General features: G+C 44.9%; 1 protein-coding gene across 2 annotated transcripts in view; it reads right to left on the bottom strand.

Moving 5' to 3' along the window:
• CERK (ceramide kinase) overlaps positions 1 to 17330 on the bottom strand; it is a 63657-nt gene extending 46327 nt beyond the window's left edge. For both annotated transcript variants that reach the window (XM_054989353.1, XM_054989354.1), the window contains exons 1-2: positions 17065 to 17330; positions 1362 to 1475 (exon numbers count right to left, since the gene is read on the bottom strand). In XM_054989353.1, the coding sequence (XP_054845328.1) occupies positions 1362 to 1475; positions 17065 to 17185 (235 nt within the window). In that variant the 5' untranslated portion in view covers positions 17186 to 17330. The remainder of the gene's footprint in view (positions 1 to 1361; positions 1476 to 17064) is intronic.
• Positions 17331 to 17722: the final 392 nt, after the last annotated feature.

The raw sequence follows: 17722 nt of genomic DNA, 5'->3' as shown, positions 1-17722 counted from the left end.
CGGGATCAGGCTTTCCTGGGCCATCCATTTTTCATATAGTGATTAACTAATAAAAAACCCATGCTTGTGTATATCAAAAGTTATCCCAAGCCATCCAGAACACAGTTCGTGTATATCACTCTTATAAAAGGGAAAAGTTGCACTCACTCACAAGGTACGGAAAAGAATTCAAAGTATTTGCTCTCTCGCCTCAGTCAGATCTGGCTTCCCAAACAAACGGTGAGTTTCAAAGTCAGCTTGATGTATGCATATTGCTGCCTTTATACAATTCATCTACTAGCTTAACATTGAGCAATTCCACACACGTTGGATAATGCACTTCCAATCCTCTTTACAGATCATTTGGAATGGATTTTTGTGTGTGCAGAACAAAAAATCCACTTCAAACGATTGATAAAGTGCATTGAAAGTGCATTATCCAACGTGTGCAGAATCAGCCATTATCTGCTGACTTGCGAGCAACTCTAGTATACCAGCTGAAGAGCCTGATAACTCTCTGAAGACATCACTGCAGTAATCCAGGGCAGATATTACAAAAGCCTAGATAGGAGTGGGTAGATCATTTCTTTCTGGTAACGGCACAGCTGGCATGTTAACTGAAGCGGGAAGTAAGTGCTACAAGTTATGGATGTTATGAAATATACACTGATGGACACTGAAGGACAGTACCCCAGCCACAAACAGACCTGTGCATAAAGTACAAAGTACAAAGTACTTTATGCACAGCACAAAATACTTTATGCATAGTACAAAGTACTGATGGACAGTACAGTACAAGTTATGGATGTTATGCAACGTAGCCCAGCCACAAATAGACCTGTGCATAAAGTACAAAGTCTATGGCTATGTGTTACAAATACCACACTATCAACAACAATTCAATAATCCATATAAATAACTTATTGTGGAATAACAAAACAATGATGGTTTGAAATACATGTATATCATTGTTTGCTATTTCACAACAAGTTATTTATATGGATTATTGAATTGTTGTTAATAGTGTGGCATTTGTACCCTACAGCCACATACTTTGCACTTTATTTACATGAAATGTACATTGGCAAAGCTGCAGCTAAAAGCACCCTTCAAGGTGTGAACCAGATCCTTAAAGGGAAGGACAGCCCCATCCAGAACTACTTAAACAATGTTATGGTCCAGTAAACCACTAAGCAACAAAACTTTCATCTTGTCTGGATTGAGCTTTAGTTTATTACTTCTCATCCAGCCTGACTTCAAGAACATACAGGATTACCTTACATCTTTTTTTTAAAAAAAAACAGAGCATTTATATAGAGTCATTGTTCAAAACACAGGAACCATCTCAGAGATCCTTTCAAAAATCCTACAAGGTACATTACCTGTGAAAGCATGCCGTTTTGACATTTTTCTCCATTTTCGACGGTTAGATTGTTTCTCATCAATTTCTGTTTCCTCCACGGCAATAATCTCAGAGGTGGGCACTGAAAAGCTCTCTGCAAAAAGATATTACCTGGGTCAGAAAGGTATAGTTGATAATAAGCAAATCAGTTAGACAATGGCTGGTAAAGAAGCAGATCTAAAGACAGATTTGCCAAAATATAATTGAATGGCATGCGATTTCCCTGCGGCATAGATTCCCTGCCTTGCCTTACATATTTTTAGACAAATAAAAATATTCAGGATTGTTTCACTATGGGAAAGATGCAAAAAATACTTGCCGCTTTAACAGTCATGATCGTGAGTTTAATCACAGATTAATGTATGATAATGTGTCAAAACAATGGTTCGTTTAATCCCGTACTGTATCACCTGACAGCAGCCTTTCCAGCCCCCACTTGGAGCAGGAGATCGTCACCCTCAGCTCCTGTTTCCTGCCATTGATGGGGGGAAAGAATGGCTGTTGACCTGACGGCGTGACATCACTTCCAGGAAAAAACTGGAAGTGATGTCACAGCTCTCTAGGCATCACCAGAAACTATATGGTAAAGCTGTAAACAATTATGGTAACGACGACGAAACAACAACTTTTAAATACAATTATTATTACTACAGAAGTGCAGCCTGGTCCCTTATTGAGGGGCCAGCTCCTTTAGAGTGTGAGAACCTGAAGTTGATAGACATGACAGAAAATATTTACTCACAGCAGGAGGGTCAGTGGGCAAGCCTAATGAATTAGAATTGGGCCAATAAGAAGCAAACATTGAGGTGCAACTGGAAACAATCACACGCAACAGTGCTGTGTCTACATATTTAAAAATCAAAACTCGGCTTCTCACAATAAATTGTAAACAGTGGCATATTTGTTGAAGGTCTGCTTTTTCTGCCTTGGCAAGTAAATCCCGGAACATGAATTTGCTTTCTCTTATCAGTGGGATGCAGTACTAACATATGGGACATGGCAATCAATGAAGGCAAAAAAACCCACTTTCATTTATTTACTTCATTTATACCCTTCCTTTTTCCCCAATGGGGTCCAAAGTAGTTTCCATCATTCTCTTTTCCTGCATTTTATCCTCACAGCAACCCTGTGAAGTAGGTTAGACTGAGAGTGTGTGACTGGCTCAAGATCACCCAGTGAGCTTCCATAGAAAAGTACAGATTCAAACCTGGAAGACAACCCTATTCCATGTCCTAAAATAAATTCCCAAATCTTAGATTCCCCCCCCCCAAAGGAGGCACACATTGTGTAGGAGTTAAAGCCTAACGTTAAGCTGTCTGATGACCATTCAGGCACAAGGTTCTCTCTGGACATATGCCCGAGATCTGTATATCACGTGCAGATATAATAAATATATCAGTGAAGTTCAGAAACGAGAAGTGCTGTTCTGATGAAGGCCGTTTTCACGTGGCTAATACTTCTGGGAAATCGTGCAAAACTCGCGGCACGACGGCATCTTCATAGTGCGATTTTCCGTTTAATGGTGCGATTTCTGATGTCATTGCACCACTAAACGGAAAATCGCGGCATTAACAGCCGTGTGAAAACGGCCGAACTCTGGCTCAGCAGATTATGTTGCAACGGTCCCCAGAGTGAACTGAACACAAACCACTGGCTTCTTGTTCATTTTTTGCTGGTGTCAATCCAAAGTACTCCAGCAGGGGACACTTGCGTGTATCATGGGAGAACGAATGAATGGGAAACTCTCCCAGCCATCTCCCCTGATCCGAGTCCTCACCTCCGAGTTATTATAAGCCTCAGTTAGGGTCTGAACGGGCCTCATCTCTTGTGTTTTCTTTTATTTCCCTTTAACTGAATCTCAGCAGCTCTCGCCATTCCAAGGATAATAAGAATGCTCAGCCTTATGCAGGCTACTTGGGGTATCTTTTTGGAAATTTACAAACTAATATTTTTTCTGCATTCCTGGGAATCCCCCCCCCCCGCAGTACAGAGAACCCCAACTCTGGCCAATGTAAATTAAAGGTAACCCCCCCCCCCGTGCAGTCCTAAGCAGATCTATGCCATTCTAAGGTCGCTGACTGTAATTAATTTAGCAGAGCATAACTGTGCTTAGAATTTCACTGTAAACATGCAATAGATACTTTCCAAATAAACATCTTCTTATGAGCCTCGTATAAGACTAGATCCCCACCCTGCCATGGAAGCTTGCTGGGTGACCTTGGGCCATTCTCCCCCCTCAGGCTAATCTACCTCACGGAGTTGTCCTGAGGAGAAAATGGAGGAGAACGATGTTGGCTGCTTTGGGTCCTCATTGGGAAGAAAGGTGGGGTATAAATGAAGTAAATAAGTAAATATATGTGGCCTAAAGAAACATTTTTCTTTAAACTTTACTTGTGAACAACTGGTTTCAAAAATAATGTATGCACTGAAGACAGGGGGTATGGCTGGCTTCCCTCTTCATGCGACATGGTTTTTCACAGGGCTTTTTTTCTGGGAAAAGAGGTGGTGGAACTCAGTGGGTTGCCCTTGGAAAAAATGGTCACATGGCTGGTGGCTGCAGCGCGGAGGGCAATCTCAACTCCCCTCTGTCTGGAGATCTGGGGGCGGGGCCACCAGCCATGTGACCATTTTCAAGAGATTCCGGAACTCCATTCCACTGCGTTCCAGCTGAAAAAAAGCCCTGGTTTTTCAAGGATATAGCATATCACTGACTAAATGCATTTCTCTGACCCAACCATGTTTGCTGCGTTCCGTTGTGAGATATATTTCATTATTTTCTTCATGCTACATTTTCTGGACTGACTCTGGAATGCACACAGCTGCTCTGACAAGTAGGAAGAGCTGGATAACTGAACCCAGCGTTTAGGTTCGGGGAAATCCAGATGGTTTTGCTAAGCCTTTTCGGTCCTGGCGCCAATGTGGTGGAACTCTCTGTCCGCTGAAACAAGAGCCCAGCAAGATTTATGGTCTTTCTGCCGGGCCTGCGAGATGAAGATGTTCTGCCAGGCATATGGCTGATGCCGAGGTATAGGCAGGCTTCTGTGCTGGTTTCCTGTTGGGAGGGGGATCTGGGGAAAAAAACCCTCATCCCGGCTTCCACTGAGATATTAATATATTCTGCCCGTCTCTCCCTCATGGAATGTTTTTGTTGGGGATTGAGCAGCTTGGGTTGCCGCCCAAATGTACTGTTATGGTATTTCATGGTTTTAATGCTGTTTTTATTGTAATTTATTTATTCATTCATGTTGTAATTCATTTACAGGGACAGTGGATAATAAATCCAATAAATAATAAGCTCTCATCAACCCCACCACTTGCAAACCTGAACCAGGAGCAATTAGGTGGTCTGTGACATCAGCAGTTCAGTACACGCTACTGCTGCCACAATTGCGACACCAAGTTTTTCAGTGTTCCTCTTGGAAGCCAAGCAGACCCATTGAACTTTCCATGACGGAAGTAAGGAATTAAAAATAGCAGGATTTAGCAAACCAGCTTATGAGACAGCCAAACAGTACTGAATAGGCTGATCAAATGTCCCTGCCAACAAGCAAAAGGATGGAGTGTGCAATGAAGAAGAGGTGCCACATTCCTGTAGGAACTCATTTACTCTCTTTAGTTTTAGCAACAATTTATAGGCTAGCTCAGGAATTCAGAGAATAGAACTATCATGTGCTGAACCTGAATTAATCAGTATAATGTTCCTGAGACTGATCTAGGATAGCCAACGTATCAATTAGCATTAAAGTAGTTCTCATAAAACAGTGACATCAAGGGAATCGTACTGTGTTGGCTCATTATTTACATAAACACAATCACTGGGTGGATTCTTGGCACAGTACAAATGCATGAAGGGTCTGTTGGCAGAAACAATTGCTTTCAAGGATTCATTGGCTAGGATAAATGCAGTGCGGACCAAGAAGGCTTATGGTTAGCACACTGGTTTATGTTGACTGTACTGACACCCACAGTACTAACCATGTATGAGCCAGCACCAGTGTCAAAGTGGGCACATAAATGACTCAACAATCTGATAGTTCTATTCCCGGTGCTAGGTTTTCTTAACCGCCATTCTCCTTTGGAGCTTCAATCAATCTTTATTAAAACGGTCCTAGACCAGCATAAAACCTAACAGCAGTCATAAAATTCAGGAGCTCAAAAGTAAAAATTATTATAATACAAGAGACTAAAAAATACCATGTCGGTATTTCATCAGTTATTTTTATATCTTCCTTAACTGGCGAATTTTATAGGCGGCTGCAAAAAACTTCACACTGCATGCTGTAACCTTTGAGTTTTCATCCATTAATAGCATTCTAGTATACACTAATCTTTGGAACTTCAAATGCCACAGCTGTTATGTATATTATGTGCCTCCGACCTATGACGACCCTATGAATGAAAGACCTCCAAAATGTCCTATCATTAACAGACTTGCTCAGATCCTGTAAACTGGAAGATGTGGCTTCTTTTACTGAGCCAAGCCATCTCGTTTTAGGTCTTCCTCTTTTCCTACAGTCTTCCACTTTTCCTAGCATTATCAGCTTCTTCAGAGAATCTCATCTTCTCATGATGTGACCGAAATATAACAGCCTCAGTTTTGTTATTTTAGTTTCTAGGGAAAATTCAGGCTTGATTTGATCTAGAACCCAACTATTTGAAGACGTGTACCCTGATCCACGTTGTGGAGTGACAGCTTAAGCTTAAGTGATCCAAAAGACTGCAAGGTACCTTGTAGAGTGGCTTCCCTCTCTCCCCCAAACCCACAAAGAGATCAATTATTCAGAACTTAAGAAACAAAATGTAAAAAACTGGAAGAGCAAGAAGAAGGTGCATGAACAGAGTTAAAAGTATGTCAAGCTTAGTTAACCTATGACAAAAGGAGCTAGTGATTCATAATGTATAGATGAGTGAAGGAGGGAGGAGCTCTTAAAGTTCTCCAAAGGGCAAGCAGGGTGTAAAATAAAGAGAGGAAACGAGGACACAAAACTGATGGTAAAGAGTTAAGCAAGGAACTCGTTTAGAAGAAACTTGGCTGTGTGTGTGTGTGGGGGGGGTTCCAGTACTTAGGCCTGTCAGCCCCTCAACGAAGTCCCCCAAAGGGAAGCCTCCTTGTGATGCATGTAGAGTTGCCAACTCTGGTTTGGGAAATTCCAGGAGATTTTAGGGCCATGCCTGAGGAGGGAGAGGTTTGAGGATATGAAGTAGCTCAGCGGGGATGTGGTGCCATAGATTCCACCTTCTGAAGTTGCCATTTTTGCCAAGGCAACATGTCTCTGTAGTCTCAAGGTCAGCTGTGGATTTTGGAAGAACTCCAGGCCCACCTGGACGTTGGTAACTCAACCAAAATTACATTCTGAAAAATAGTTGGAAATACGCTATCATTGAAAGATGCCAAGTCTACAGAAGCAAGAGGGCAGAAGGTTCAAAGAAGCACTTTCCCCTTGCCACGCTATGGAGGAATTCAAATAGTCACTGCTACAGTAGCCACAAAAGCACTTCAGCAAGTGGGTCATCCGTGGGCAGAATAACATGTTGGGAGGCAACTGCAGAATTCCCAAGCATGGGTCTGCTACGCTGGGAAGCGGAAAGGCATTCGTAGGACAGAAGCGGCAGGTGTTTTGCCTCCCTCTCACGTACTGTTTTCCGTCGGCAACTTTCCCCTCCAGTTGCTTCCTCCTTGCTTGATCCACCCATACATCTTTGAATCCAGGCTGGTGGGAAATGGCTGAGGTCAAGGTTACAGTGGAGAACCAGCAGGCTGACCCCCCCGGGCAATTCTCTCCCACAAATCGCTCTCCTCTGCCATTTTGCGTATCAGCACTATATCTGTTTATTTTATGATGTTTTCATAAAGAAACAAAGATGTCCTGTTTACTGACTAAGCCTCATCTCAAGCCCTGCTTCACGGTAACCCTACCCGTGAAGGTGAGGCAGGTAAGAACTAGAAAGAGGGCTTTCTTGATGTTGGCACCGTCCCTGGAATGTCTTCCCTTTGGAGGGCTGCCTAGCACCTATGTTGTCAAAATATTCTTTGTTTGCCCTGGCTTTTCTTTGCGATTACCCAACCTTTTAGTTGATCTTTATTATTTTTATGGATAGCATTGTCTTCTTTTATGATAGCTGTGGGTTGCCCTTAAGTTGTTTCTGTGCAGCTGTGTTGGTGGTTCTTTGAGAAGTAGACTGAATAGTCTTAGAGCTAATTGTTTTAGCTTTGAGTGTGTTGTTTTAACTTTAGTTGCATCTGACGAAGAGAGCTGTGGTTCTCGAAAGCTTATGCTACAATAAAGTTGGTTAGTCTTAAAGGTGCTACTGGACTCTTTACTAGTTTAACCTGTGTGATCATTGTTTTTATATAGCGTTGTTTTTACGTAGCGTTGCCAAAAGGCCTTTAATGGAGGCTTAATGTTAGGGTGTGTTGTTTTAACTTTAATTTTAATTGTGTGGTCGTTGTTTTTATGTAGAGTTGCCAAAAAGCCTTTAATAGAAGCTTAATGTTTGGGGAGCGGACAGTAAGCTTTCTTTGGCATGGAGCTAAACAAAAGCACCTGGTAAAGAACAAGCATCTATTGAATAGACAGGATATATTTCGCCAGGCCTGTTCGCAATCCTATCTTTACACCAACGGCCTCAACCAGTTTTCTGAAGAGGCAGAATACAAATCCACTACGGAGGGTTGCCAGCCTCCCAATGGGGCCTGGAGAATTCCCAGGATTAGAACGAATCTTCGGTCTACAGAGGTCATATCCCTTGGAGAAAATGGCTGCTTTAGAGGGAGGGTTTTATAGCCTGCTGAGGTCCCTTTCCGCCCCAAACCGTGTTTCCCCCATGCCCCAAGCCCCAAATCTTCAGGAATTTCCAACGCTGATTTGCCAACCCTACCACTAACTAAAGAAACAACCTTCACCAATAATTCCCAATGGGCATTGGCATTGCCAACTGGCCTGCAGAAAAATGTTCTGCCCCTTTAACAGAGCCTTAATGCATAGAAATGAGAAGTTGAAGCTTTTTACAGCACGGAGGTAAATAATATCACCTGTTAAGTGACTTCCTATTCAGGCTCTGTTAAAAAGGAGAGGGTTATTTTCTCTGGCCTGTTGCCAACCCTGAAGGGCACTCTGGTGTTTCCTGGCATACGATTACTTCTTCTCCAAATCGTAAGAGCCAGTCTTGGCTTTCTTTCATTTAACTGGAGCAGGTGCTTTGGAAAAGCCCAGAAGGCATCGCATAAGTATCTGGGGGGGGGGGCTATTTGGCAACACCTGCCTCCATCACAGGACACTTGGGTTGGAACTTCCCAACACTTTCTGACTGGCTCCAGCACTCCCCCCTCTTCTGGGTTGGGACCCAGTACCTGATTTCAATATCCCCAACTTTGGGGACCCCTGACCCCGCAGTCTTGGTTTTGAAAACTCACGAGGAAGCTTACAACAGTAAGGAATAAACCCACACTATTGTGATGTTACAAGATAATAAAGGCAGTATACAACTCTCGTTCTGGCTGTAGCTAGTGAATGGGGCCTTCGTCTCTGACCTTCTCCTTCTGCAAGATGACTGGCCATTGATGGTGCCCCGGAGGGCAAAGGTCGGGGAACAGTTGGCCAGGCAATGGACAACTACGATCACCGAGTGGTAAGGTGATCTGTCTTTTCCCTACCGTATTCTGTCCTTTTCTCTCTCCATACCTGCTGCTTCCATAGTTCTACTAGCTACATTCTTTTTCTTCCCATCCAGAAAACATTTCATTGTCTACAAGAGGCATTTTTTTAAAAGCCATGTAGCCTAAAAAGAAGTACACAAACTTACATGTGTATGCTTATGCTAATGTCATTGGGATAGAGTCTACTAGCTTTTCCTCCAACTGAAGAGAGAGATCCCTTTTGCCCATTCAAATTATGCTCTGGACTGTGGGCCTTGCATGGACAAAACCTATGTGAGACGGGGGCCACGTTAGGCCTGAATATATTTTATTTGGCTTCAGAAGCCAGCCCAGTTTTAGGAGCCAGATTCATATTTCAGCCTACAGGGTTAAGTATGGCCATATTTTCTAATTATTGCTACCAACACCACCAACAACAACACACTTAGAGCCACAATGAAAGACCTGATGCCTGGCCTTTGTTAAGCCCTGGGCTACAGTGTGGACAGGAGTCAGTTGAAATGAATCAGAATATCTGGTTGGCTCCAACCCATGATCTCTAGTGAAGAACCTTGAAGTGTCTGCTTGTATTGATCTTAGAGTCTCTCTACACAAGACAACTGACATGTGAAGAACATATGTCGGGAGATACAATGGTAGTCAGGAAGTGTAGTTTAAAAAGACAGAGCTGGCGGCAGGGCAAAGGCTTTGCAATACACTGTTTTGTGAAGCGGCTGTGAAATCCCAGAAGGGAAACTTTAGCCCATTGTAACTTCTCCAGGTCCAAGCCTGGAAGGCAGCTCCAGCCCATTGCAATTCCTCGCTGTCCTCTGGTTGCAACTCCACACAGATTTAAACTGGAGAGGTGAAACTGACAGAGCCTTCGGGGAAGCTATGATGAAATTAACAAACCCTCTGAGGAGCGATCTCCACTCGCTCTGTTTTTTTAAACTATGCTTCCCGGCTAACACTGCTTCTCTGTACACTTGACGAACACGCACTGAGGTGTCTCATGTAGAGAGACTCTTCGTTTCAAATTGGGGTGGAGAGCTGTTGTTTTAGTCCGCTGCAGTAAAAACAGCTAAGTGTTTTATGGTACAGGGCTTTCGACTAGAACCCATCATATACAGCCAGTGCTGGATAAATACACAAGCTAGGTAAGCTGCACTTTAGGGCCTCAGATAACATGCAACCTAAATATTGAAAATGACTAAATGACCATTTGGGGAAGCCTCAGTGCTTTAACCAGCCCCTGTATACAACTAACAAGACCGGTGTTCACATTACCACCAAAGAGGAATGGGAATTGAAGCCTACTCGCTCAGAAGTCAGAGCTGCTGAAACCAGTAAGCCTTGCTTTTCAGGAAAATGCATTTATCACTTTCTGTGAATATTTGCAGGGCAGTTCTACCGGGGTTGATGTTAAAGGAACAGGCAGTTCTTTTTGTTTTTCTGACTGAGTGCAACAGTCTTTAGCAACTCTGTTGCTGGGAGAAATTCCCCTGGGAGAGATTTCCCAATGATAGAAAAATTTCAGTGGTTGAATTTTTAATTGCTAGAGAACCATGAATGCGCTGAGCTGGGATCTTAATTGGGAAAAAATGGATAGGGTTGGAAAGGGACCAAAGGGTTGTAGTCAATGTTCTTTAATTACATACGAAGTAAACAAGTTTGTAGCTCACTCACGGCCTTGCTGGAAGTTTTAAGTATTCATTTTAAGTGATTGGGTTGCGGTCAGCACTCTGCTGGCTTGACTGCCCTGAGTTCAGCAGGTGGCCTTGGGTAAGCCACTCCTCTCAGCCCCAGCTCCCCAGCTGTATTGTGGGAATAAAAATAACACTGGCTTTTTTCACTGCTCTCAGTGGAGCAATAATCTGTCTAGAAGAGTGATATGTAACTTCAGTTATTATTTTTTGATGAGATTTAAGAGCAGGGTACTTAAAGTATTCAAAGGGTTATAACAATTTATGTTTTCATATCTTATATACTAATAGTGAAGTGGTCCTGATCTGTGGATACTTAAATCTGGTGGTAGGTACCATGAACAGACAAGACAGATCTTCCTACACACCTAAAAAATGCCTCAGGTTTGCAGAAAAATCTGAAATCTAAAAAAAATACACTGTGGTCAGTAAAAGGCAGAGGGAGGGGGCAGAACCCTTTCCAGGGCTATTTTGGCCTTTGAGGAAGGGCACACTGAGACCAGGCCCAGATGCAACCACTGGCAACGTGATACCACAAAGCTTGCATGACTCACCCAGGCCTGGTTGCTTGCTACTGCTCACCAGCAAACCCCCCCCCCTTAAGAAAGTGTAGGATAGTGGTTAGAGTTTCAGAGAAGTATGTGGGAGACTCAAGTTCAAACCACCACTCTGCTGTGGAAGTTCACTGAGAGAGTCACACATTCTTAGCCAGGGGTTTTTTCTGGGAAAAGAGGTGGTGGAACTCAGTGGGTTGCCCTCGGAGAAAATGGTCACATGGCTGGTGGCCCCGCCCCCTGATCTCCAGACAGAGGGGAGTTGAGAGGCAATCTCAACTCCCCTCTGTCTGGAGATCAGGGGGCGGGGCCACCAGCCATGTGACCATTTTCAAGAGGTTCCGGAACTCCTTTCCACCACGTTCCAGCCGAAAAAAAGCCCTGCTCTTAGCTGACCTTGCCGCTCAGGGTTGTGAGAATAACATGGAGACAAGAAGCACGATTTAAGCTGCTTTGGGTCCCCACTGTGGAGAAAGGCAGTGTATAAATGGACTAAATTAGTAAAAATAGATGAAGATGAGGGGCAGATAAAAGGTAAGTTGTTAAGTGGGTTTGAAGGAGAGGAGGACATAGGAAAAGGTGAGCATATGGAGGCTGCCAGGAAGCGGGAAAGAAGAAATCGTGTGGGGAAGGGGATACAGGGAAAAGGGAAGTACCCCACGCAAGGCCTTGTAGATTCCCCACCATGCAACTGGGACTGGCTCAGCTGGCACCACGCAGTTGGGCCATGGGGGAGAGGCTGCCTGGGGTGAAAGGGGGAAAGGTGAAAACGGGGGGACAAAGGCAGGTGGAAGGAGGAAAAGAAGCAGGAAAGGGGGAGAGGCTACGGGGGCAGGGAAAGGGACGATGCAGGAGGGGACCATGTGATGCCCCCCACAAGTCCCTATGGGTCCCTACTTGTTACTTCCAGTAAGAGAGGCCTGCCCCATCCCCTGCTCTGTTGTCTGCTGCTGACTTCTTTCCCAAAGTAAAATTTTCAGTGTGATTGTGGTGCTTTACTATCTGATCTTGAGGCTTTCCACTTTACAGCCTCACCTTTCATTATTCATGGGTTTTTGGTTTCACCTTGATGTCTCCTAATTACATAACAGAACCTCCTGTTCATTATAATGGCAGATTCAGATTAGGAAACAGGAGTATTATTAATCCTTTAAAACAAAATGTCTGGTGCAGCAACCTAAGCAATAGGCAAGAGTAGACAAGTCACGAACAGAAAAAAAAACGAACATGGTGTTTGTTGTTCGTTGCCATCCACGAACAACGAACACTGACGAACACGACCTGTTCACAAACATGTTCGTTTGCTGTTTGTGGGGGCCAGCAGGCTCTCCTCCAGCCATCAAGATCCATACCACACCACTCCCAGAAACCCTACCTGAGCAGGCACCAGGAAAGGTACCAATAATAAATAATAGCTTGGCCTCAGAGCCTGGCAGCAGCCCTGGAACCTGAAAGGGTAGATCCCTACTGCACCACTCCCAAAAACCTTACCTGAGCACGTAGCAGGAAAGGTACCAGTAATAAATAACAGCTTGGCCCAGAGCCTGGCAGCAGCCCTGAAACTTGAAGAGGAAGATCCCTATCCCACCACACACAAAGAAAATTCAAGCTCCAATGCACTCTCCCTGTCTCTCTCTCAAAATGCCAACAGCGACTGTCTCTCCCTCACTATCTGCAAAACCAAAGCTGGGAGCCCCCCACCCCCCTGCTCTTTGCTTCCTTGTAACAAATTTGGAGCTCCACACTTGGAAGGAAGACCTACCTACCAAGCTAAATTGGGCTTAGATTGGGGTTTCCAGGACAACAGCAGAAGTTCAGACAGAGTTCAGGCAGTCCCTGCCTATGTTGCCAAGGGGATTGATTGCAGGTGCCAGACTGTCTGGCTTAACAAACAGCAACGAACGAGGCTTGCAACGACCACCTGTTCATTTAGAATGGGGCCCCACGAACAGCGTGTTCGCGAACAGCTGATTGGGCTGTTCGTGGGTTTTTTTAGTTCGTATTGCTGTTCATGCCCATCTCTAGCCAAGAGTCACAACCCGAGTTGTTATAGGCTATATTCATTTGAAAACTAGCCGTTTATTCACGTACAAAATGTAAACTGGACCAAGAAGCCTTTGCATCAAACAGCGTGAAAAAGAAGCGGACAGGACTTCCACTGTTAGCACAGAAGGGTATGGAAGTTAAAAAAAAATGTAGACAAAACCAAGTAAACCTTCCTTGTTATTCAGACCCCATAATCAAAATAAGCAGGAGCTCTTCCAAGAGATGTTTGGATGGGTGCGGTCCCTGTGGTAAGGAAGTTTATAACTTCAGTAAAGAAGTAATTGCACAGTCTTTTAAACTTTGACACAGTATCCTGAATAAGACTTGTATTAAACTCGAGGCATAGAAAAGGCTGTGATTGAGGACTTCTTTTTGGGAGGGTCTTGCGTGTAGATGTGTTTGTGGCACAGAAAGAGAGAGTGGTTGAAGAACTGAACATTTCTCAAACTCAGTACAAATAAGTCTTGGAAGAATCGACACTGCAGGGGACACTCTGTGGAGCGCTAATTCCAGATCCTGAGCTGATCCTACCTTCAAGAATGCTTGAAATTCTACAAGCCTCCTGGGGCAGGACTTCCTCGCCCATTGACGAAGCAGCCTGGGTTCCTACACCCTCATTGGTATTAGAAACAAAAGATGGGGCTAGCAGAATTATGGGCAGCCGCATAGCAGAGAACATTGATAGTGGTGTGCAACTATCCTTCATATTGCTGAGAAATCTGTTACTTTCTAGCCAATCAAAACTCTACTTTCTAGGACAGGCCACTGAAATCTGAAAGCGTCGGGTAGAATTGGTGCAATGACCCAGGTGTTGGCATGTCACAGGAAAGAAAAATTGCTGAGGGTAGTTCCCTATGGCAAACAAAATTGCTGCAGGTCCACGGGTGGAACATGTGTGTAACTTCTGGACCATCCTGAGATGGAAGCAGAGAGAGATCCACCAACTATGGAAGCTTTGAACTCTGCTGCTTCAGTGGAAATGAGATACAGGTGAAGTCCACAGGTGGAAAGTATAGTAGAGATTGTGGCACAAGGAGGAGGGCTTTAAATGTCAGCAAGTTTCTGCAAGATCTGAGCGCCATTTGTGGTCACAGAAAAGACTTACAGGTCATTCTGTGACCACAAATGTCAGTACAACATTGTGGAAGGAAGTTGATATTAATGGCCACATGCATGCGCCACTATTGTAGCAGTGGAGTGACCAGATATGGTTCATATCCAGTCCCTTTATGGCAACTGTTGCCAGAAGTGACTCTGGGTGCTAGATTATAAGACTGACTTAATACAACTTACATACTTCTCTGGTCATAATTAGTCCGCTATCATATACAATCTCTGTGATGAGGTTAACGAGGAGTCCGCATCAAACATGAGTCGTCCACGTAAGGATTCCTGGTTGGCCAGAGCAGCAATTCTCTGTCTGAGCTGCACCATGTGAATGGTGGCCACAACATACTCTGAAGTCAACAGGGAACATATTTGTGCCTTGGCAGTTGTATCAAAAGTGCTCTCTTGTGCACAATCGAGAGAATCTGATCTACAAGTATGTATGCACCTGGCCCATGGTGGGATGGCCCACAAGCAACTTCTGTGGCCCTGTGAGCACAGGAACTGCAGAGAGATTAATTAACTCGTAGGAACCCAATGATGTGAGTGCATATCCAATAAACAGATAGGGCCTCAGCAGTAGGCTTCATCACTCTTAAGTGCCCCTTATACAAATGACCTTCTGTTAGGTCTTTATTTGTTGACTGAGTGTATGCACCCAATAGGATTGATTCACAACTAAAGCCTGGCACGATCACTATCGAACTTTTACCAGGTGTTGTGCCAACTAATCAGGCTGCTCAAGGGCTCTCTGAGCTGGGTTATATTTATTTTAAATAACAGTGGACATCTGAGCCCAATACATAATTGCATGTTCATGTCATTAACATTCTTCAAATATTGAATAAGCAGATATCACCAACATACAAACGCTACGTAGGTGGCTTTCCTAATAGGTTCTTGGGGCTGCTGCCAGCCACTTAAACCTGTACCTTCATCCACTGATCTGTTCCAACGCCCATAAATGTTTTTCCCCATTCATCTTCCAGGGCATGCTTTATAGCCCTTTAGAATAGCCTTTTTAAATTCCAATCACGAAAGAACATTGACAAGAATAAAAAGGTTTCTATAAAGTGGGGTGTGTGTGTTGTTCTAACAGGGCCCCAGACAAGGAAATCCTAGGTGAATACAAAATTGCAGCCCAGGTGAAATCTTGAGAGATTCCCTTTAGAGCGCCGTTCAGACGGAGGTTCTGCAACTCTAATGACCTTTCGGAAAGGACAGCTTTACGAATTCTGCAGAGTATGTCAGCAACTTCTCAGAAGCCAGCGAGCAAGGGGGTTTAGCAAATGGCTGCTTCCATAGGCCAGGATGCTTGAAATGTTCTGCGTGCTGGATTAAGGGCACACACAGATTTGTCTATTTTGACCTATTTACCTCCTGCCTTTCCCCGGAAGAGCTTGAGGCATGCTGGCAGAAAAGAATACCTGAAAATATTAAGAACGGGGCTGTTTTGAAGGCATTTGGTCCAAAGCAGCCTGAGTGACATCTCCTTCCCACCCCCATCCCGCTTTATAACTCCAAAGGAGAAGCAGCGTTCGCCCGTGACTGCAAAAGCAACAAGGATTTTCTAGTGGCACCTTAAAGACCAATAAGATGCTACGCCCTGCACAAATTTTTGCGAAAGTCAGCCCACTTCTTCCGGTCTGCAAAAGTTGTTGCTGGAATCAAATTGTGGGCCTTTAAACCCAGGAGGGGGACCGTCTTAATCTGTCTCCCCGCAACCAAACTAAAGCCTTGGGGCACCTTGAAAGCCTGACAAAATTCATCCCAACACTGGCCTTCGTGGAGCACGGAGGATGCATGGAGCAGATCCTTACAAAGCAGTTGTTGTATGCAGGAGATAGTAGAAAAGAAGCAGGGGGGTGGGGGGCACCAAGGCAAAACGAAGTGGGAAAAAGGCAAGTGGTGCAAGGGGAGGGACTTTAATGTTTATATAACCCCAACAGATGAACAAAAGTTGTAGTAGCAAAGTTGTAGTAGCGTAGTTGTAGTAGCGTAGGAGCTTTTGTGAGCCACAGCTCACTTCTTCAGATACAGCTGGACACTGGCTTTTTTCTACAACTTTATTCTGGTATACTCCGACATATACCAGCATAAAGTTGCAGAAAAGAGCAAGAGTCCAGCTGTATCTGAAAAAGCGAGCTGTGGCTCACGAAAGCTCCTACCCTGCCACCAATTTTGTTCGTCTTAGAGGTGCCACTGGACTCTTGCTCTTTTCTACTGTGACTCACGAAAGCTCCTACCCTGCCACCAATTTTGAAAAGAGTCCAGTAGCACCTTTAAGACTAACCAACTTTACTGTAGCCTAAGCTTTCGAGAATCACAGCTCTCTTCGTCAGATGCATGCCAGTTTTGCTAGCCTCACTGGCCTCTTGCTGTTTTCTCCTGCTACAGTCAAACACGGCTACCCGTCTCGACCTACAGAAGCCCAGATCATAGAAGCATTCAAGATGCTTCCCTTGCACCAATTGCCTTTCCCCCTTCTTTGCATGCAGCAGAAACAGGGGCGCCGGAGGCTTGCCTGGCTCCCAGCCACCCCCCGTTACAGATGTCTGGGGGGGGGGGCGAGGGGCGCAGAGGCGCTCTTGGCATGCTCAGAGTCCCGCTCTCCCCCCGCCCCCGGTGGCCACTCACCTTCTCCGCGGGCCGAGGGCGGCTGGGGCTGGCTCCACTCCAAGCCCTCCCGGTCTAGGATGACCTGCCAGGCGCGCTGCTCCAGCAGCAGCGAGGAGCTGAGCCGGATCCGGTCCCCCATCGCCCTCCCGCGCCCTCGCCTAGCGGGCCATGGGGATGGAAGGGCCGGCGGCCGGCCGCGGGAGGTGGCCGAGCCCGGCGAGCGCGTCCCGGCGCGCGAGGGCGAGGAGCGGTTATCCCCCTCCGAATTTGCGCCCCGCTCCGCAGAGCGCATGCGCGCCCGCAGGCCGGCGCACGCTCGGCCGCCCGGGATGAAGCCGCCGCCGCCCTTCTCGGGCTGCCCTCACTGCTGCTTCGCTCCGTTGTTGTCCTGGAGGGGAAGAAAGGACGGAAAAGGGGGGGGGGGTGAGGAGGGAAGGAGCGCGGCAGTGCAATCCTAAACATACTTGATGGACTTAGACTGGCGTAACTCTGTTTAGGATTGCGCTGAGAATCATATATATTTTTGTTATATATCTATATTTCTATATACATATCTACATTTATATCTTTTGTTATATATAACAAATCTACATTTATGTATACATATCTACATGTATATCTTTTGTTATATATTTATATATAATCTTTGTTATATATTTATATATTTATATATAAC

The sequence above is a fragment of the Eublepharis macularius genome, chromosome 9 (genome assembly GCF_028583425.1).
Source record: "Eublepharis macularius isolate TG4126 chromosome 9, MPM_Emac_v1.0, whole genome shotgun sequence".
Classification (NCBI taxonomy): Eukaryota; Metazoa; Chordata; class Lepidosauria; order Squamata; family Eublepharidae; genus Eublepharis; species Eublepharis macularius.
This window is presented reverse-complemented; position numbering and strand designations above follow the sequence as displayed.